Genomic DNA, 21,522 nt, shown 5'->3' with positions numbered 1-21,522 from the left:
ACAAGCAGAGGGGAGAGAAAGAGAAAGGGGGGAGAGGAAGAGAGGGAGGAAGAGAAGGAGAGAGAGAGGGAGGAGGGGAGGGGAGGAGGAGGGGAGGGGGAGGAGGAGAGGGAGGAGGAGGGACAGGGGGAGAGGGAGAGAGAGAGAGAGAGATAATGAGAAAGAGGTAAAAAAATGGGATTGCGATCCAGAATGAAAGTGACCAAGATGCCAAAGTTCCAGTGGGAATTCTTAGCACAATCTAGCCTGTAAATATATGAACAATTTCAATTCCTTGTTATATTGCCTATTAATCTACCAAGTGTTATTACATTTCTGTGTTCAAAATGTTGAAATTCTCTCGGATATTTAATTACATCATATCAGGCAGCATCTATGGAAATAAAGTAATCGCCGATGTTTCAGGCCAAGACCCTTCTTCAGAACTGAGAAGGAAGGGGGAAGATGCCACAATGAAAAGGTGTGGGGAGGGGAAAGAAGGTAGCTGGAAGGTGATGGGTGGGAAAGGGAAAGGGGTGGAGAGGGAGGAATCTGATAGGAGAGGAGAGTGGACAATGGGAGAAAGGGAAGAAGGAGGGGCACCAGGGGGAGGGAGGTGATAGGCAGGTGAGAAGAGGTAAGAAGCCAGAGTGGGGAATAGAAGAGGAGAGGGACAGGGAAATTTTTTTTACTGGAAGGAGAAGTCGATGTTCATGCCATCAGGTTGGAGACTACCCAGACAGAATATGAGGTGTTGCTCCTCCACCCTGAGAGTGGCCTCATCTTGGCACAAGAGGAGGCCATGGACCAACATGTCAGAATGGGAAATGGAATTGGAATTAAAATGTTTGGCCACTGGGAAGTCCCGCTTGTGGCGGATGGAGTAGAGGTGCTTGACGAAGTGGTCCCCCATCTACGACGAGTCTCATCAATATAGAGGAGGCAGCACTGGACACAATAGATCAGGGGTCCCCAACCTTTGCACCACGGACCGGTTTAATATTGACAATATTCTTGAGGACTGGCTGAGGGGGGGGGGGGGGCGGGTAGTGGGAGGGGTGTTCAAGTAGGGTTGTCAACTTTCTCACTCCCAAATAAGGGACAAATGTAGCAGTCAAATACAGGACACTTGTGTTTACCCTGAGAAAGACTACCATGACCACGAAGCCTTGCGTGGGCACCTGTGTGCGCATGCGTGTACGTGCCGATTTTTTCTCTACAAATCGGTTTTGGCTTAATCTTCCCAATTCTGTTAAGTGAAACTACACTGTACATACATTATTTCTACTTTATATAGGCTGTGTATTTATCATATCATTCCTACTTTTACTATATGTTACTGTTATTTTAGGTTTTATGTGTTAATTTGGTATGATTTGGGAGGTTATTTCAAGTTCAACAGTGCGTGACAGGGAATGAGGAAAGGTGCAGCTGATTCATATCGTTTCATATCGCCAAATCATATCGTTTCCTCGTGGCCCGGTCGCACATGCTTTGCGGCCCGGTGCCGATCCGCAGCCCAGTGGCTGGGGACCGCTGAGATAGATAGCCCCAGCAGATTCGCAAATGAAGTGTCGCCTCACCTGGAAGAACTGTTTGGGGCCCTGAATGGAGGGAGGAGGCGTATGGGCAGGTGTGGTAGTTAGGCCACTTGCAGGAATTAGTGCCTGGGGTGGGGAGGGGGTGGGAGAATAGTGGAGAGAGAATCATGAATGGACAAGGGAATCACGGAGGGAGCAATCCCTGCAGAAAGTTGGCAGTGGGGGGAAGGTGAAGATATGTTTAGTGGTAGGATCCCTTTGGAGATGGCGGAAGTTACAGAGGATAATGTGTTGGATGTGGAGATTCGTGGGTGGATAGGTAAAGGCAAGAGGTCACCGTTAAGGTGGCGGGAAGATGAGGTGAGCACAGATGTTTGGGAAGTAGGAGGAAATGCAGGTGAGAGCAGCATCAATATTTGAGAGAGAGAAACCTCATTCTTTGAAGAAGAAGGACATCTCTGATGTCCTGGAATGGAAAGTTGCATCCTGGGAACAGATGCGGTGGAGGTGAAGGAACTGAGAAAAGGGAATAGTTTTTACAGGAGACAGGGTCGGAAGAGGTATAGTCACAATAACCGTAGGAATCAGTAGGTTTATAAAAGACGTTGGTCGACAGTTTGTTTCCAGAGATGGAGACAGAGTGATCAAGAAAGTGGAGGGAGGTGTCAGAAATGGACCAAGTGAATTTAAGGGCAGGGTGGAAGTTAGAGGCAAAGTTGATGAAATTGACGAGTTCAGCATGGGTGCATGAAGCAGCTCCAATGCAGTTGTCAATATAGCACGGAAAGAGTTGGAGAGCATTACCAAGGAAGACTTCAACATGGACTTCAAGGTTCGATGTGCTGTGCATTCAGAGATGCTCTTCTGCACATCACTGTTGTAACACGTGGTTATTTGAGTTACTGTCACCTTCCTGTCAGCTTGAACCAGTCTAGCCATGACCTCCCTGCTCTTGAATTCAATCCCTCTAGCAATGAAGGCCAACATTCTGTTTGCCTTCTTAATAACCTTTTGTACCTGCAAGCCAACTTTTTGCAATTCATGCACAAGCACTCCCAAGTCCCTCTGCACAACAGCATGCTGTAATCTTTCACCATTTAAGTAATCTGCTCTTCTATAATTCCTTCCAAGGTGGATGATCTTGCATTTACCAACGTAGTATTCCATCTGCCAGACCTTGGCCCATTCACTTAACCTGTCTATATCCCTCTGCAGACTCTCCACATTTTCTGTCCACTCAGTTTAGTGTCATCAGCAAATTTTGCTACGCTACACTCAGTCCCCTCTTCCAAATCATCAATGTAAGTGGTAAACAGCTGTGGGCCCAGCACCGACCCCTGTGGCACCCCACTCACCACTGACTGCCAACCGGAGAAACACCCATTTATACCAACTCTCTGTCTTCTATTGGTTAACCAATCCACTATCCATGCCAATACACTTCCTCCCGACTCCATGCATCCGTATCTTATTTATAAGTCTCTTGTGCGGCACCTTATCGAACGCCTTCTGGAAATACAAGTATACAACATCCACCTGTTTCCCTCTAATTACTGCACTCATTACGTCCTCAAAGAACTTCAGTAAGTTTGTCAAACAGGACCTGCCCTTTCTGAATCCATGCTGCGTCTGTCTAATGGAACTACTCCTTTCTAACTGTCTTTTTTGCTGCAAAGACAACATGGTGGCTAAAATTTGGATGCCATCGTATTGATGCAATTTGTATCAGCCCAAGACTTTTTAAGCTTTTTTTAGGAACTAGAATTTCTTAGGACCATTTGTCAATTTTTTTATGGTTCTGGTAGTTGATGGAAAACCTCCTGTCTCCTTTCATAATCTCTATCTTTATTCTTGTGTGTGTTTCACTTCCACAGCTTTTTTTGGGGGGCGCAAGTCATAACATGGCTGCTGGACCCATCACACGAGTTACCAGAGGTCTCTGTTGAGTCAGTGTTATATCCATTTTGCAATTCCTTGGAGTTTCCAAGGGGGCGCTGTTTTGGGGCCTATTCACTGTTGGCTGCTTCCAGCATAAGTGACAACACTGTTAACACCATCGACTGGGTTGGCAGAACTGCCCACCGAAGATCCCTTGCTGTGCACAACCGCTTTGTCACATTCTACCCTGCAACTCTGGATAATGCCTCTCGCTACAGATTTACTTTTCATGCTGTTTTCTCACTCACTCATTTAACGTGGAGATTTGTTCGTTATACCCTTTACTGCCTCTATCATACTGTTCTTTAAGCATATTACATCTTTATTCCTTTTTCCCCAATTGATTAGTTAAATTATTTACTTACTCAGTCACTACATTAATTATGTACTTGATATAGTTCACACACTTAAGCTTACCTTTGTGGACTGAACAGAGGTCTTCTGCAAAATGGTCACTTCTGCTGGAATGCAGCCAACAGTGAATAATCCCCTGAGGTAAGCAGTGTGCCAGTTAAAAGATACATGTGCACAGTCACAGCACGTGTCACGTCCCAATGAAAAATGAAATGGTGGTAAACTGTTATGTAGCTGCTATACTGCTTTGCCTCCAGTAGGTGGAGACAAACACCACCAATTGTGAAAATATATGAGTTAAAAATGTTAGTAACTACAGTTTTAGTCTTGCTAAAAACCTTATTAATTCTACTAATACCTTATTAAAAGCTTAAAAAAAACAACTGCTTCCAACAGGTCCTAGACTCCACCACTATAGGAAACATTCTCACCACGTCGGTTCCATCTAGGCCTCTTAATATTTGATAGCTTTCGGTGAGATCCCCCCTCCCCCAGATAGCAGCTGAGGTTGCTCTAATTTTCACTGACAGTTCCATTCTTGAACCTGCAGGTGCCGATTTACTTAAACTCTCGCGTGACGACATCATCCAGATCTGCGGCCCAGCAGATGGCATCAGGCTCTACAACGCACTCCGTCTGAGGTAAAGCAGCCGCCCTTGAACCAGGAGCTCTCAGGCGGTCGATGAACCCTCACTTCTGTACCGTCCTATTCAATCACCACCAGACTGGTCTCAGGCGCATGGAACAGGCCGGGAGCAAGGGTGTGGTGGAAATGTTTCCCAAGTGGAGGAGGCTAGAACTAGAAACAATAGATAACTGTTCAATTTGGGAATAAAAAGTGTGACTAACATGTGAAACACTCCCACAGGGGTGATTGGGGTAAATTTCTTCAGGAGCACTTCCAGCAGAACCTGGAGATGGGCGGCACAGAAGCACAGTGAGTAGAGCAGCTGACCTGGGTTCAACCTTGACCTCCAGTGCTGTCTGTGACATTTTCCCCTTCACTCTGAGAGCACATGGGTGTTCCTATTTTCTCCCACATCCCAGACATAGGCAGGTTGGTAAGTGAGTGAGTGGATGAATCCTGGGCAAGTTTACTGAAATGTAAGAGGAATAAAAGTAAATGAAGTAAAGGCATCCATTAGTCTTGCGAGACCATGGATCTGCGCCTGGAAAGTCTTCACTCTCCAGGGCACAGGCATGGGCGAGGTTGTATGGAAGACCAGCAGTTGCCCATGCTGCAAGTCTCCCCTCTCCACGACACCAATGTTGTCCAAGGGAAGGGCATTAGGACCCCATACAGCTTGGCACCAGTGTCGTCACAGAGCAATGTGTGATTAAGTGCCTTGCTCAAGGACACAACACGTTCCTTCAGCTGGGACTCGAACTCATGACCTTCAGGTAGCTAGTCCAATGCCTTAACCACTTGGCCACGTGCCCACACAAAAGTAAATGAAGGATTGATGTAAATGGGGAATTGCTGGTCAGCACAGACTCATTGGGCCGAAGGGCCTGTTTCTGTGCTCAATGACTGAGCAGACAGTTATATACTGATGGGCTGATCAAAGGGGGTGGGGTGAAGAGACGTGTTGAATATAAATAATAGCCCTATTCCATAGTGTTTGTGGACAGCACTGTGGTGAAGTTTCTGGATTAGCATCGGTGATGTCTGGGACACTGATGAGTTCAAATCCCACCACAGGAACTGGGAATCGAATAAATCTGAACGTAAAAGGGAGCATCAATAGATATGACCGTGATTATTTTAGGAAGGATGTGGAAGCTTTAGAGAGGGAGCAGAAGAGATTTACTAGGATGATGCCTGGATAAGAGAGCATATCTCCTGAGGATATTATGATTGTGTTAGGGTGGCAGCATAGCATAGTGGTCGGCATAAACACTTTCCAGCAGCAGTGATCCGAAAATCTAGGTTCAATTCCCACCACTGTCTGTGAGAAGTTTGTACGTTCTCTCCGTGACTTCTTGGGTTTCCACTAGCTGCTCCAGTTCCCTCTCACTTTCCAAAGATGTACAAGTTCGGGTTAGTAAGCCGTGGGCATGCTATTGAACATAGAAAACAGCACATTACAGGCCCTTTGGCCCACAAAGTTGTGCCGACCACGTAACCTATTCTAGGTTTTCCCTACCGCATGCTATGTTGGTGCTGGAAGCATGTCAACACTTGTGGGCTTCTCCCAGCACGACTGTCCTGATTGTCGATACAGACGATGCTTTTCACTTTATACGACAAATAAAGCTGATCTTTAATCTACCTTTGGGATAGGTTGAGCGAGCTAGGGCTCTTTGGAACAAAGGAGGATGAGAGGTGACTTGATAGAGGTGTACCAGAGACATAGATAGAATGGATAGCCAGAGACTTTTTCCCAGGGTGGAAATGACCAACATGAGGGGTCATAATTGTAAGGTGTTTGGAGGAAAGTATAGGGTGGATATCAGAGTTAGGTTACATGGAGAGTGATTGGTGGATAGAATGCACTGCCAGGGGTGGTGGTAGAGGGAGATACATTAAGAGACTCTTAGGCACATGAATGAGGGAAAAATGGAGGGCTACGTGGGAGGGAAGTAGGTTAAAAGAATGGCATCACATTATGGGCCGAAAGGCCTGTACTGTACTGTGATTTTTTTTTATTTATTGCTTGAGATACAGCATGGAACAGGTCCTTCCAAGCCTTCAAGCTGTGCCGCCCAGTAACTCTCAATTTAACCCAAGCCTAATTACGTGACAATTTACAATGACCCATTATTTATCATATCTGACAATTCATCCACCAATTGTTGAAACCTAAACCGTAGGCCAAAAATAAATGATAAATTCTGGCTTTACAACTGAAACCCACATCATATTGATGAATAAACGCGTAAAATTTCTACTGAAAAGTCAAAGGCAGTTAACATCTATATTATGGAATATCGGTGGTCCGTAGCTGGCGACAGTAGGTGAAGACATGAATCTTCCAAGTGCTACACCATCAATTATTTCATGCTTTTAACAAGCATCATGTTCATTGACTGTGAGATTGGTTTTGGCTGGACCATTCTGAGAGAGTTTCACCCAACCATTCTAGGGTATCTTGCCCTTAAGCACTCGAAGGAAAAAGGAGTTAAAGCAGATTTCTATGCATGATTATCAGATATTAACCAAATAAAATTGGAATAAACTGTTTCAATGGTTTAAAAAGATAGTCCAGTGCTCAAGAATGAACAGTTGATAATGGATATTTGGATAGAGGGTGCCATCTGGTGGCGAAACTATTCATTGCTGAAGCTGCTTTCTCCCTAACTCTAGATTGGCAACCATTTTCTTTTAGCAATTAGTTTTCTTTATTGATTGGATTAAAACATTTCTAACGCCATTTCGATCCCTTAAACTGGACACAAATTTTGATGTTTGGTTTAGCCCTTTAGAACCATCTTAGAACATGAAATCTGTGTAGCAGTTAGTGCGATATTACAACCCAGGCATCGTAGTTCAGAGTTCGATTCCAGTACCCTCTGTAAGGAAGTTAGTACGTTCTTCCTGTGTGCGAGTAAGTTTCCTCTGGGTACTCCAGTTTCCTCCCACAGTCTAAAGACATGTTGGTTAGTAGGTTAATTGGTCATTGTAAATGGTGCTGTGATTAGGTTAGGGTTAAATGTGTGCTGTTTGGGCTGAAGGATGTGCTCTGTACTGTGTCAATCAGTGAAGAAATAAATAGATAGATAGATCGATAAATAAATCAATCCAGTGATTTGTTGCTTAGAGGCAGGCCACTTATTGTTAAGTTGGGAAATTGTTTTATTATTTTCACAAGGTACAGTGAAATATCTCATTCTGCATGCTATCCATGCAGATCCCTTCAGCACATCAGGGAAAAGCAATAACAGAATAAAGCACAAATGTTCATGGCTTCGTGAATCTTTTTCCCCTCTGCCATAGATTTCTGAATGATTCATGAACCCATGGACACTACCTCATTATTCCTTTTGTTTTTGCACTATTTGTTTATTCTTGTAATTTATAGTTGTTTTGTCTTTGCACTGTACCGCTGCCACAAAACAACACTTTTCATGTCATATCTCAATGATAATAAACCGGATTCTGAGTGTTACAGTTACAGAGAAACATAGAACACAGAACAGTACAGTACAAGAACAGGCCCTTCGGCCCACAATGTTGTGCTGAACCAATTCAATAAGTAATCAAATGGCCAACTAAACTAATCCCTTCTGCCTACACAATGTCCATATCCTTCCATTTCCCTCGCATTGATGTGTCCATCTAAACGTCCCTTATAAGTTCCTAATGTTTCCACCTCTACTACCACCCCAGGCAGTACATTCCAGGCACCCACCACTCTGTGTAAAAACCTTGCCCCTCACCCCTCCTTTGAACTTACCCCCTCTCATCTTCAATGAAAGTGCAAAGCCGGCTTGTAATAAGGAACAAGGTTAAGAGGTAGATTTTGAGACAGGTGGTATGTGCTTTCATATCATCTGTCCAATGGGAAAGAGGGAGAAGGGAGAATGTCAGGTGTGGGTGGGATCTTTGATCTTTGATCACCTTTGGTTTATCGAGGGAGGAAAAAGGTGCAGACGGAATCCACAAAGTGGAATTAGTTTACATGATGGGTTGAGCTGTGTCCTCACCCCTCTGCAGTCTCTTGCACACTCAACAATCCCATTCCGCCACATTTCCTCGTTAACTATCTTCTCCCAGTCCCTATAAGTTCTCCATCCCATCTGCACTGGGGCAATTTTACAGTGGCCATCTCACCTACTAACTTGGACATCTTTGAGACGTGGGAGGAAACCAGAGCACCCAGAAGAAACAGAGAGGATGTGCAAACTCCACCCAGACATTACGGGAGATTAGAATTGAACCTGGGTCACTCTGGAGCTGCAAGACAGCGGATCAACTCACTGCCCCACCGTTAACTCTGGAGATTGCTATTCCAGCAATGATGTGAAAGAGGCAAGGTATAGAATTCTTTTCAAATCTTTTTATTGTATATATAGGAAAAATAACATGAGTACATTGAAGTAACAACACTTACAATGCCTCAAAAAAACCCCATCATCTTAAAGATTGAAAACAAAATTTTGTGATAACAAAAAAAACCCTACTGAGCAGAAAAGTGAGAAAAAAAGAGGCAAGGTATAGAATTAAACAGTGTCTTTAAGTTAATAAGATATTTTACATTGATTCAACTGATTCCAAGCAGAAGTTTAAAGAAGACGAAAGGAGGAGACAAGGGAGGTTATATTTGGTGATTTCAAGACTGCAGAATGTCCCAACTCTGCAGTAAATGAAGAGCTTCCAATTCCCTAATGGCCAGAAGACATAGGAGCAGGATTAAACCATTCAGCCCATCATGTCTGCTCTGCGGTTCCATCATGGCTGATTTATTATCCCTCTCAACCCCATTCTCCTTCCTTCAGCACCCTTACTAGTCAAGAAGCTATCTATCAACAACACTTTAAATATGACTTGGCCTCCACAGCCTTCTGTGGCAATGACTTCCACAGATTCACCACCCTCTGGCTAAAGAAATTCCTCCTCATCTCTGTTCTAAACATCCTTGTACTCTGAGATTGAGTCCTCTGGTCCTACATGACCGCCCCCCACTACCCACATCCAGTCTATCTAGGCCTTTCAATGTTGGATAAGTTTCATAAGACCATAAGGCATTCAAGATTCAAGTACATTTATTATTAAAGTGTATATAAATTATACAACCTTGAGATTTGTTTGCTTACAGAGAGTCACAAAGCAAGAAACCTGAAAGAACCCAATTAAAAAAAAAGACCAAAAGCCAATGCACAGAGAAAGAGAGAAAACAAAACAAAACAAATCATGCAAACAATAGGAGTGGGTAATTAACAACAGCATTCCGAACTAAATTGAGTCCCTGAGATCAACATCCCTGGAGCAGTCCAGAGTAGGCCCAAAGCCTCACTATTCAGTTCATCAAATTAGTGGGGCACATTGCTGCGAAGCTCACAGACGTAAAGCACAGCAGCCAGGGCAGTCTCACAGTCTCAGGCCATTCAACCCATCGAGTCTGCTCTGCCATTCAATCATAGCTGATTTATTACCAATGGTTCACCCTTCATTCTTCTAAACTCCAGTGAGTACAGACCCAGAGCCATCAAATGGTTCTCATATGTTAACCCTTTCGTTCCCAGGATCGTTCTCCTGAACCTCCTCTGGACCGTCTCCAATGCCAGCATATCCTTTCTTAGATATGGGGCCCAAAACTGCTCAGAGTACTCCAAATGTGGCCTGACCAATGCCTTATAAAGCCTCAGCTCTGTAATGTGGGACTCAGAATGACCAACTTGAACCAAATAGTAATGTGATATTGATCAGGTAATCTGCTTGTTAAAGGTGTAATAAGTCTGGCGGATGAAAACCTATTCTTTAGTTAGAACAATTGAAACAATGGTAGCAGACACCAACAGAATCAACAAACTCATTCGTAAGGCCAGTGATGTTGTGGGGATGGAACTGGACTCTCTGACGGTGGTGTCTGAAAAGAGGATGCTGTCCAAGTTGCATGCCATCTTGGACAATGTCTCCCATCCACTACATAATGTACTGGTTGGGCACAGGAGTACATTCAGCCAGAGACTCATTCCACCGAGATGCAACACAGAGCGTCATAGGAAGTCATTCCTGCCTGTGGCCATCAAACTTTACAACTCCTCCCTTGGAGGGTCAGACACCCTGAGCCAATAAGTCCCTGGTCCTGGACTTATTTCCTGGTATAATTTACATATTACTATTTAACTATTTATGGTTTTGTTACTATTTATTATTTATGGTGCAACTGTAACGAAAACCAATTTCCCCTGGGATCAATAAAGTATGACTATGACTATGACTATCTACATCCAGCCCAAGAGGGCAGATGTATTTCAATTTAATGTCACATGCAACAGTACCACTCCCTCGGTACTGGTGTCTTGGTTTAGATTATGAACATGAGTCTCTGAAATGGGACTTGGACCCCGGCCTCTGACTGGAAAGACTTGCTGAGGGGCTTCTTGTCAGTAGCAGGGGGGACAACCCGTGGCAAGACCAGAAAACAATCCCTTGATCCTACTGCTTGTGTCCACAGGTCCGTTCGGCCGCGGCTCACCATTTATATGCGTCAGGAACCACAGCAAGGGAAAGGGCAGGAGAATTCCCAAGACTCTCCCAATGCTTCTGTGTGTGGTACGTAGCTGCTCCAGTACCAGAAGAGCATGGTCAGGGACATAGCAGTACGGTCAGTAAGTGGCTGATTGTGAGAGTGAGAGGTGGGGCAGGAATGCAAGATATGTCACAGCCCAACACAATCTTATCTTTATCCAACTTACTGCAACCTCTAAGTTTGCCACAGATCCCCCTGTCACTGTAGCCCAGGAGAAATCAACTTGCCTAACAAAATCAAAATCCTGCAGATGCTGGCAATTTGAAACAAAAAAAAACGATAAACACTGAAAATACTCAGCAGGTCAAGCAGCATCTGTGGAGAGGAGAACAGACTTAATATCCCAGGGAAATGAAAGGTAATCAGCCTGAATCTTGAACGCTGTGTCTCTCTTCAAAGTCAGTTTTTGAACTCTGTTTCTCTCTTCAAAGGCAGCTCCTGATTTACTCAGCATTTCCAGACATTTCTCTTTTTATTGGCTGATTGTCAAACTTATTGTGAAGTTCTTGAAGATCAGAGAAAAGGCCTCCTAGTGGCCAGAAATTATCCAGCCAGATAATTCCTTCAACCGCGTGAATGGCTAAATTGGGCAGCTAAGGGTGGATGAGCCAGAGGGAAAACTTCCATTGTAATGGTCAATTATCACTTTCCCATATTGAGAGGGCACAATTGCAGGGTCAAAGTTCAAAGTAAATTTATGATCAAAGTACATATAAAGGCATCCCATTAGTCTTGTGAGTCCACGGATCTGCGCCTGGAAATTCTTCACTCTCCAGGGTGCAGGCCTGGGCAAGGTTGTATGGAAGACCGGCAGTTGCCCATGCTACAAGTCTCTCCTCTCCACGACACTGATGTTGTCCAAGGGAAGGACATTAGGACCCATACAGCTTGGCACCAGTGTCGTCACAGAGCACTGTGTGGTTAAGTGCCTTGCTCAAGGACACAACACGTTGCCTTGGCTGGGGCTCAAACTCACGACCATATACCATATACTACCTTGAGATTCATTTTCTTGCCAGAATTTACAGGAAAAACTAAAGAAATACAATAGAATTTACAAAAAAAACTATACACAAGCAACAAGCAATTAATGTACACAAAAAAGACAAACTGCAAACAAAAAAAAAACTGAGAACATGAGTTGCAAAGAGTCCTTGAAAATGAGTCTGTAGGTTGTAGAATCAGGTCAATGTCCTGGTGACAGGAGCCTATGGATGTAGGGTAATAACTTGCTGAACCTGGTGGTGTGGGACCTCTTGCCTGATGGCAGCAGCAAGAAGAGAGCATGGCCTGGATTCTGTGGGTTCTTGATGATGGATTCTGCTTTCTTGTGGCAGTGCTGCATGTAGATATGCTCAATGGTGGTAGGGCTTTGCCTGTGATGGACTGGGCTGTGACCACTACTTTCTGTAGACTTTTCCATGGGCATTGGTGTTTCCATACCGGGCTGTGATGCAGCCAGTCAGGATACTCTCCACTGTACGTCTGTAAGTGGTGCATGGAAAAAAAAAATGAATATTATCAGCTTAAACTCCCTCAGTCTCACAGTCACAAAAAAGCTGAGACCCCACCCCACCAGCACCACCATTCATATATGGAGCCCACTTACACAAAATTGGTTACTATGAATGTGAAGTGAATTGTGAAGCAAAACAGAAAGTGAGGAGGAATCTGTACTCCATAACGGCTTCCCTGTAAGTGGTAGGAAACAGACTCCAGTCTACAGACACAAGATATTCTTCAGACGCTAGAAATCTTGGGCAGCGCACACAAAATGCTGCAGGAACTCAGCAGGTCAGGCAGCATCTATGGAGAGGAAGCTTGAATAAGGAGGAGGGGGAGGGGTAGGAGTACAAGCTAGCAGGTGATAGGTGAGACCAGGTGAGGGGGAAAGTGGGTGGGGTAGGGGAGGGATGATGAACTGAGAAGCTGGGGAGTGATACCTGTACTCCTTCCCTTTCCTTATCTTCTTATTCTAAGTTTTTTTCCCCTTCTGTTCCAGTCCTGATGAAGAGTCTCAGCCTAAAACATCAACTGTTTGTTCCTCTCCATAGATGTTGTCTGACTGGCTGAGTTCTTCCAGCATTTTGTGTGTGTAACTCAAGTCCAGTAGATTTACGTTTATGTTAGTTGCTAGGTTCGTGGCATTCTTCTGATGGTTTCACTCACTCTGTCTTCTCCCCTCCTGACAGCATACAAGGAAATCTGCCTGGAGGACTTAACAAAAGCTGAACTAACGCACAAGCTGGCAGCCCTGTTCAGCATCTCTCCTAACGAGATCCTGCAGATCTACCGACAGGGAGTTGCTGGGATCCACATCCTGGTCGGGGACCAGGTGAGTTGTTGAGCACTGGCTGAGGAGGAACGAGACGTTGTCTCCACAAATAAATCATGGATGCCCATAATTCCATTCATTTATAGGGCTTCTTTGGGATACATTTTGAGATATTGGCATCACTGACGAAGTCAGTATTCATTGCCTATCCCTGACTGCTCCTGAGGAGGTTGTATGAAATGTCACATTGAACCATATGACCATAAAATTTGGGAGCAGAATTAAGCCACTCTGCCCATCAAGTCTGTTCCGCCACTCAATCATGGCAGATTAGCCACTGCAGTCTCTGTAGAACAGGCTGTTATATCATAGAGTACTACAGTACAGAAACATACCATTCGGCTCATCTTGTTCATGGCAACCCAATACTGGTATGGGAACTGCACCAACCTTGATCGTTGGGCACTGCAGAGAGTGGTACGGACAGCCCAGCGCATCTGTGGATGTGAACTTCCCTCCATTGAGGACATTTATAGCAGCTGGTACAGAAGACTACTGGGGACACCAGTCACCTCAACCATAGACTGTTTCAGCTGCTTCTGTCTGGCAAACAGTACTGCAGCATTAAACCAGGACCAACAGGCTACGGCTTCTTTCTACAAGCCATCAGACTTTTAAATTCACATGTCTGTACATTGCAACAGAGTCATAACACAAAGATTTTTACTCCCTTATGTTCTGGGATGGATGTAAGATTTAAATAAGTTCATTCACTCTGTGCCTCGAATACATCGTGATCTCAGGACACCAACTCCTACGCCAGTGATGGTCTGAAATTGAAGTGGACTGCCCTCAGCCTTGGTGTCATGCTTAACCCCCAGCTGAGCTTTCTTAAACGATTCGCTGAAGGTTAACTTGCAGGTTGAGTTGATGGTAAGGCAGGTGAATGTAATGTTAGCAATCATTTTGAGAGGACTAGAATATAAAAGCAAGGGTGTGATGCTGAGGCTTTATAAGACATTGGTCAGACCACACCTGGAATACGGTAAGCAGTTTTGAGCCCCTTATCTACGGAAGGATATGCTGGACTTTGGAGAGGGTTCAAAGAAGGTTCACAAGAATGATACCGGGAATGAAAGAGTTAACGTATAAGGAGTGTTTGATGGCCCTAGGCCTGTACTTGTTGGAATTTCAAAGAATGAGAGGGGACCTCATTGAAAATAATTGAATATTGTGTGATGAAAAACCACGTTATCAGAAGATTGATGCTAATGAGAGAGATAAGTGAGACAATGCAGTAGCATTCAAAAATGTTAATGAGAGAGGAGAAAGAGATAACGGAAAGAGACACCAGTCCAAGTATTAACAGACCGGTTGCTTTGAATCTGAACTGTTTGAAGTTTGATGGACGGGCGATACCCCAGCAGGGGGATAAAAAGAACAGGTTCGCTAAGGCAAGACTGACACCACGAGATCACGAGATCACGAGACCCTGGAAAAGCGGTGTGCCCCCACAAGTTGGTGGAGTTTGGAGTTCTGGTCGCGGGAACCGACCATAGACGCACAGGGTGAAAAGGTACGATCGGCGGGAACCTGGTGTGTGTGTCCGCCCTTGCCTGGGTGCCGGGTTCACCGCGGAAGAACGGTCGTATCCGGAACGGAGGGGTCACAGTCGGTGACCACAGAAGACATTTAAAGGGTTCGCCCGAAAGCTAACTGCGAAGAACAAAGGTCTGTCTGAATCAGATTTGCATATTATCTCTCTCTCCAATGGCACAACAGCGATTACTGCGAACTGTACTAAGCTGAACTGAACTCTGCGTCACTTGAGACTGATCATTTTACCCCTAGACTGCGATAGAGCTTGATTGATCCTATTATCCTAGTTCTGTGTACATGTGTGTGTTTATTCATTGCTAACCTGTTGCATTTATATCCTTACTATTAGAGTACTGTGTTACTTATTTCTTTAATAAAACTTTCTTAGTTCCAGTAATCCAGACTCCAACTAAGTGGTCCATTTCTACTGATTTGGCAACCCAGTTACGGGGTACGTAACAATTGAAAGGTCTACATACGAGCGGTGATTGATAAGTTTGTGGCCTAAGGTAGAAGGAGTCAATTTTAGAAAACCCAGCACATTTATTTTTAACATAGTCCCCTCCTACATGTACACACTTAGTCCAGCGGTCGTGGAGCATACGGATCCCTTCTTTGTAGAAGTGGTCCACAGCAGGGGTGATTGATAAGTTTGTGGCCGAAGGTGAGTTATACAGCTCTCGTTACTTGCATGTGCAGTTCAACTCTTTGAGTGATTATGCAGAAAGTTTGAAGCTAATAACTCAACTCCTTCTACCTTAGGCCATGAACTTATCAATCACCCCTGCTGTGGCCCACTTTCTGGAGGTCCAAGACGCCAACTTCTACAAAGAAGGGATCCGTGTGCTCCACGACCGCTGGACTAATTCTAAATTCTAAAGTTCTAATTCTAATTCTACTGCCTTGTCCCATCTACCTGCACCCAGAACATATTGTTCCAAAACATTTTCATGCACCTATCCAAACATTCCTTAAGTATTACAAATGAATCCACATCCACCACTTCTCCTGGCAGCTCATTCCACACTCTGAGAGAAGAAGTTTGCCCTTAAATATTTCACCTTCCCCCCTAAGCCCATGACCTCTACTTCTTGTCTTACCCAGCCTGAGGGGGAAAAACCTGCATGCATTCACCCTAGCTATAGCCTTTATCATTTTGTATACCTCTGTAAGATCTTCCCTCATTCTCCAGTGAATAAAATCTTAACCTATTCAACCTTTCCCTGCAACTCAAGTTGTCAAGTCCGGCAACATCCTTGTAGTTTTTATGTTTACTCTTTTGAGCTTATTGATATCTTTCCTGCAGATTGGTGACCAGAATTGCTCACAATACTCCAAATTCAGCCTCACCCTCTTGTACAACTTCAATATAACGTCCCAAATCCTGTACTCAGTGTCCTAATTTATGAAGGCCAGTGTGCCAGAAGCTCTCTTTATGACTCTATCTACCCTATCACCACTTTCACAGAATTATGGATCTGTATTCCCAGATCCGTTTGTTCCACCGCACTCCTCAAACTAAATTGATGTCAAACCATATACACTCAGTGGCCTCTTTATTAGGTACCTCCTGTACACCTACTCATTAATGCAAATATCTAATCAGCCAATCATATGGCAGCAACTCAATGCATAAAAGCATGCTGACATGGTCAAGAGGTTTAATTATTGTTCAGACCAAAGTTCAAAGTACATATATGTCACCATATACAACCCTGAGATTCATTTTCCTGTGGGCATACTCAGCAAATCTGTAGAAAAATAACTATAACAGGATCAATGAAAGATCAACCAGAGTGCAGAAAACAACAGACTGTGCAAATGCAAAGATAAATAAAAAGCAATAAATAATGAAAACATGAGATAACAAGATGAAAAATCCTTAAACTGAGATCATTGGTTGTGGGAACATCTCAGTGGTTGGGCAAGTGAGTGTAATTATCCCCTTTTGTTCAAGAGCCTTATGGTTGTGGGGTAATAACTGTTCTTGAACTTGGTGGTGTGAGTCCCGAGGAGACCAAACATCAGAATGGGGAGGAAATGTGATCTAAGTGGCTTTGACTGTGGAATGATTGTTGGTGCCAGACAGGGTGGTTTCAGAATCTCAGAAACTGCTGATCTCCTGGGATTTTCGTGCACAACAGTCTCTGGTGTTTACAGAGAATGGAGTGAAAAGCCAAAAACATCCAGTGAGCAGCAGTTCTGTGGGTGGAAACACCTTGTTAATGAGAGAGGTCAGAGAAGAATGGCCAGACTGGTTCAAGCTGTCAGGAAGGTGACAGACACTCAAAAAACAGCGGTGTGCAGAAGAGCATCTCTGAATGCACAGTACATTGAATCTTGAAGGGGATGGGCTACAGCAGCAGAAGACCACAAACATGCACTCAGTGGCTCTTTTATTAAGTACAGGAGGTACAGGAGGTCACTATACACTACCTTGAGATTCATTTTCTTGCATGCATTTACAGGAAAATAAAAAAATACAGTAGAATTTATGAAAAATTATACTCAGTGCCCCACCAATCACTGTGCAAGTTTTATCCTGGTTTTTCCCTCCAAAATGCAACCCCTCGCACTTCTCTACATTAAGTAGGGTTTTTTCAGGATATAGGCCCCACAACAATGAAGGAACAGAGATGACCTTCCATAATGATGTTATGGACGAAATGGGAGGTGAGGACCTCGATAAAATCACTGTCACTAAAGAGATAGTGATGAGCAAACTAGAGGGCCTGAAGGTAGATAAGTCCCCTGGTCCTGATGGGATGCATCCCAGGGTGCTGAGGGAATTGGCGGAGGTTATAGTAGGCACATTGGTAATCATTTACCAAAACTCCCTAGACTCTGGGCAGGTCCCAGCGGATTGGAAGACAGAAAAAATGTCACACCACTTTTTAAAAAAGGATGTAGGCCAAAGACGGGCAACTATAGGCCAGTTAGCTTAACATCTGTAGTCGGGAAAATGCTTGAAGTTGTCATTAAGGAAGAAATAACAAAATATTTAGAAAGAAGTGGTTCCATTAGACAGGCGCAGCATGGATTCAGAAAGGGCCGGTCCTGTTTGACAAGCTTACTGGAGTTCTTTGAGGACGTAATGAGTGCAGTGGATAGAGGGGAACAAGTGGATGTCATATACTTGGATTTCCAGAAGTCCTTCGATAAGGTGCCGCACAAGAGACTTATAAATAAGATACGGATGCATGGAGTCGGGAGGAAGTGTACTGGCATGGATAGTGGATTGGTTAACTGATAGAAGGCAGGGAGTTGGTATAAATGGGTGTTTCTCCGGTTGGCAGTCAGTGGTGAGTGGGGTACCACAGGGGTCGGTGCTGGGCCCACAGCTGTTTACCACTTACATTGATGATTTGGAAGAGGGGACTGAGTGTAGCGTAGCAAAATTTACTGATGACACTAAACTGAGTGGAAAAGCAAATTGTACAGAGGATGTGGAGAGTCTGCAGAGGGATATAGATAGGTTAAGGGAATGGGCCAAGGTCTGGCAGATGGAATACAACGTTGATAAATGCGAGATCATCCACTTTGGAAGGAATAATAGAAGAGCAGATTATTTAAATGGTGAAAGATTACAGCATGCTGTTGTGCAGAGGGACTTGAGAGTGATTGTGCATGAATCGCAAAAAGTTGGCTTGCAGGTACAACAGGTTATTAAGAAGGCAAACGGAATGTTGGCCTTCATTGCTAGAGGGATTGAATTCAAGAGCAGGGAGGTCATGCTGCAACTATACAGGTTACTGGTGAGGCTGCACCTGGAGTACTGTGTGCAGTTCTGGTCTCCATACTTGAGGAAGGATATACTGGCTTTGGAGGCAGTGCAGAGGATGTTCACCAGGTTGATTCCAGGGATGAAGGGGTTAACCTATGAGGAGAGATTGTGTCGCCTGGGACTGTACTCTCTGGAGTTCAGAAGAATGAGAGGGGATCTTATAGAAACATACAAAATTTTGAAAGGGATAGCTAAAGTTGTTTCCATTGGTAGGTGAGACTAGAACTAGGGGACATTGCCTCAAGATTCAGGGGAGAAGATTTAGGACGGAGATGAGGAGAAACTGTTTTTCCCAGAGAGTGGTGAATCTGTGGAATTCTCTGCCCAGGAAAGCAGTTGAGGCTTCTTCACTTGATGTATTTAAGAAACAGTTAGATAGGTTTTTACATAGTAGGGGAATTAAGGGTTATGGGGACAAGGCAGGTAGACAGAGCTGAGTTTATGGACAGATCAGCCATGATCTTATTGAATGGCGGGGCAGGCTCGATAGGCTGGATGGCCTACTCCTGCTCCTATTTCTTATGTTCTTATGATGTCTGATGTGGAAGGGAACCTGCAAGTGAAAAGATTCCCTTAGACCTGCTGCCTTGTCTAACGTGACCAGAGAACAACATGTGGGGATTTTCTCACATTTTACTTCTCTTTTACAGATGATTCAGAACCTCCCAGACGAATCCAGCTTCATAATTAACCCATTGAAAGGTAATTGATCCAAGACCTACATTACATTAGTGAGATCAGCTCCCACAGCCAGAGGACATGGGCAAGGTTGTATCCCACAATACTCAAAGTGTGTATTTGAAGGCCTACAATTGCACAGTGGTCAAGTTAATGGATGAGTATTCTGGCTATCTCTAGGTGGGGAAGGGAGGGCAAGAGAAGGAAACCAGATTCAGATTTATTCATCACATGTATATCAAAACATAGAGTGAACTGCGTCGTTAACTACCAGCATAACTTAAGGATGTGCTGGGGGCAGCCCACAAGTATCCCCACACATTCCGGCACCAACATAGCATGCCCACAGTGTTCAGCACAATAGGATAAAACAAGGCAACAACAGCAACACAAACCCCTTTCCCACCCACCCCTTTACATACACACACACACACACACACACACACACACACACACACACACACACACACACACACACACACACAAGTCTCAGTCCTAGGAGAGGCTGCCTCCAGGCCTCTAGTCCTTGGGCCTGGACTCACAGATATTAGGCCCCAGGCTCCAGCCTCTGTCCTTGACTCCCAGACGTGCAAACATCAAGCCTCCAATCTACAGTCCCTGACCCGGACTCACAGCTATCATCTTTGGGCCACTACCTCCAGACTCGCTGACTTCGATCTTCATTTACAATCCTCTAATATACAGTAGAAAGCAACCTAACATAAACCAGTGGAGTCACAGGGGGCTGCTGATGTTGGAAGGTGGAGCAAGAAACAATCAGCTGGAGGAAGTCAGCAGGTCAAGCAGCATCTTCTGGAGGAAACAAATTGTCAACGCTTCAGGTCAGCACCCTGACTCAGGATGGACATCGACAATTTCTTATCCCACAGATGCTGCTCAACCTGCTGAGTTCCTCTAGGAGATTGTTTCTTGCTCCAAAATAACCCAGTCTCCACAGGGTCATTCTAACTTCCTGAGAGCTTTTTTGTTTCCCTTACAGTGGACAGCCTGGGTGGATACTACATGATATTAAAATAGGAGCTTTGCCTCTGAAAATGGAACCACTGGAGTGAACATATGGAGCAGCGAACAATTCTTTGAAACTCATAGCACAATCCAATATTGTAAACCAGTGCCTCCTCCTGAACAGAACACGATTAGTACGGAATGGCTCACCTCAAACAATGCTTGGGATACAAGTCTGTGCCTGATGACACCTTAGATCCTTGCAAAATGCATTTTTAAACCCTTCACTGAATATAAGACCAAACATTTAGATCAACTTCTTAAGATGTCTGGCTTTCCTCCAGCTACATTTGGCTACCTTTGCTTGCATGCATTGTTTTCATTGCATTAAGGACATTCTCATATGAGTTCTTCCTCTAGACATTGGAATAGAACCATCTCAGCACTCGTGACCCCTTCATTCTTACAACACCTTCTGATGACTCATTAAATTCCATCCATCCTTTGCCCTTATACCTATGTCAGTGATCTGAGTTTAGCAGGACACTAGTAATGAGGCTCAATAATGATGCAAACTTCTTTGAAGGTGGGGAACAAACTCAACAATACCAAAACAAAAAATAATTAAATAAGATTGGCATTATTGGCCTTGAATACATGCTGGATATAGGTTAAAAGGGTGTGGGAACCAAAGTTCAGTGCTACTGCCTACTGTTGATATCCTCCCATAGGTTTTCCTGTTGATCTCAGCTAATTTCCAACATTAACATCAATGTAGTCCCTTGCAGATATTTCTCTTTTAAGCATTGCAAAATGTTTTATACAAGCAATGTGAAATGGCAGGTTTTTTTTTTACATGTACTGAAAATATAAATAAAGATAGTCCATGCCAAGTGGTCTGACTTATTTGCCAACTGGGATTACTGAGTGTGCACCAGGTTGTTCAGTGTTGAAACAACTAAAAGATACTGAGAGACTCCCATTGTGTTTCACTCAGCACACACAAAATGCTGGAGGAACTCAGCAGGTCAGGCAGCATCTGTACGGAGCAATAAACAGTCAGCTTTTCAGGCCGAGACCATTCTACAGGACTGGAAAGGCAGGAGAGAAGAAGCCAGAACTTTTTTTGTTCGTTTTTTTTTGTGTTTATGATTTGCTGTTCCATTGTGATGTTTCTTCAAGTTATACCTTCTTTGAAGAAGTTTAAAGCTT

At 44.1% G+C, this 21,522-nt stretch overlaps 1 protein-coding gene across 1 annotated transcript in view; it reads left to right on the top strand.

Moving 5' to 3' along the window:
- LOC140191504 (transcription factor CP2-like protein 1) overlaps positions 1 to 21,150 on the top strand; it is a 100,365-nt gene extending 79,215 nt beyond the window's left edge. Inside the window, exons 14-18 of the mRNA XM_072248957.1 lie at positions 4,363 to 4,453; positions 10,934 to 11,031; positions 13,201 to 13,343; positions 19,317 to 19,368; positions 20,345 to 21,150. Coding sequence (XP_072105058.1) covers positions 4,363 to 4,453; positions 10,934 to 11,031; positions 13,201 to 13,343; positions 19,317 to 19,368; positions 20,345 to 20,382 — 422 coding nt within the window. The 3' untranslated portion in view covers positions 20,383 to 21,150. The remainder of the gene's footprint in view (positions 1 to 4,362; positions 4,454 to 10,933; positions 11,032 to 13,200; positions 13,344 to 19,316; positions 19,369 to 20,344) is intronic.
- Positions 21,151 to 21,522: the final 372 nt, after the last annotated feature.

This window comes from Mobula birostris, chromosome X, assembly GCF_030028105.1.
Source record: "Mobula birostris isolate sMobBir1 chromosome X, sMobBir1.hap1, whole genome shotgun sequence".
NCBI classification, from domain to species: domain Eukaryota; kingdom Metazoa; phylum Chordata; class Chondrichthyes; order Myliobatiformes; family Myliobatidae; genus Mobula; species Mobula birostris.
Note: the sequence above shows the minus strand (reverse complement) of the source record. Positions and strands in the feature narration are given on the sequence as shown.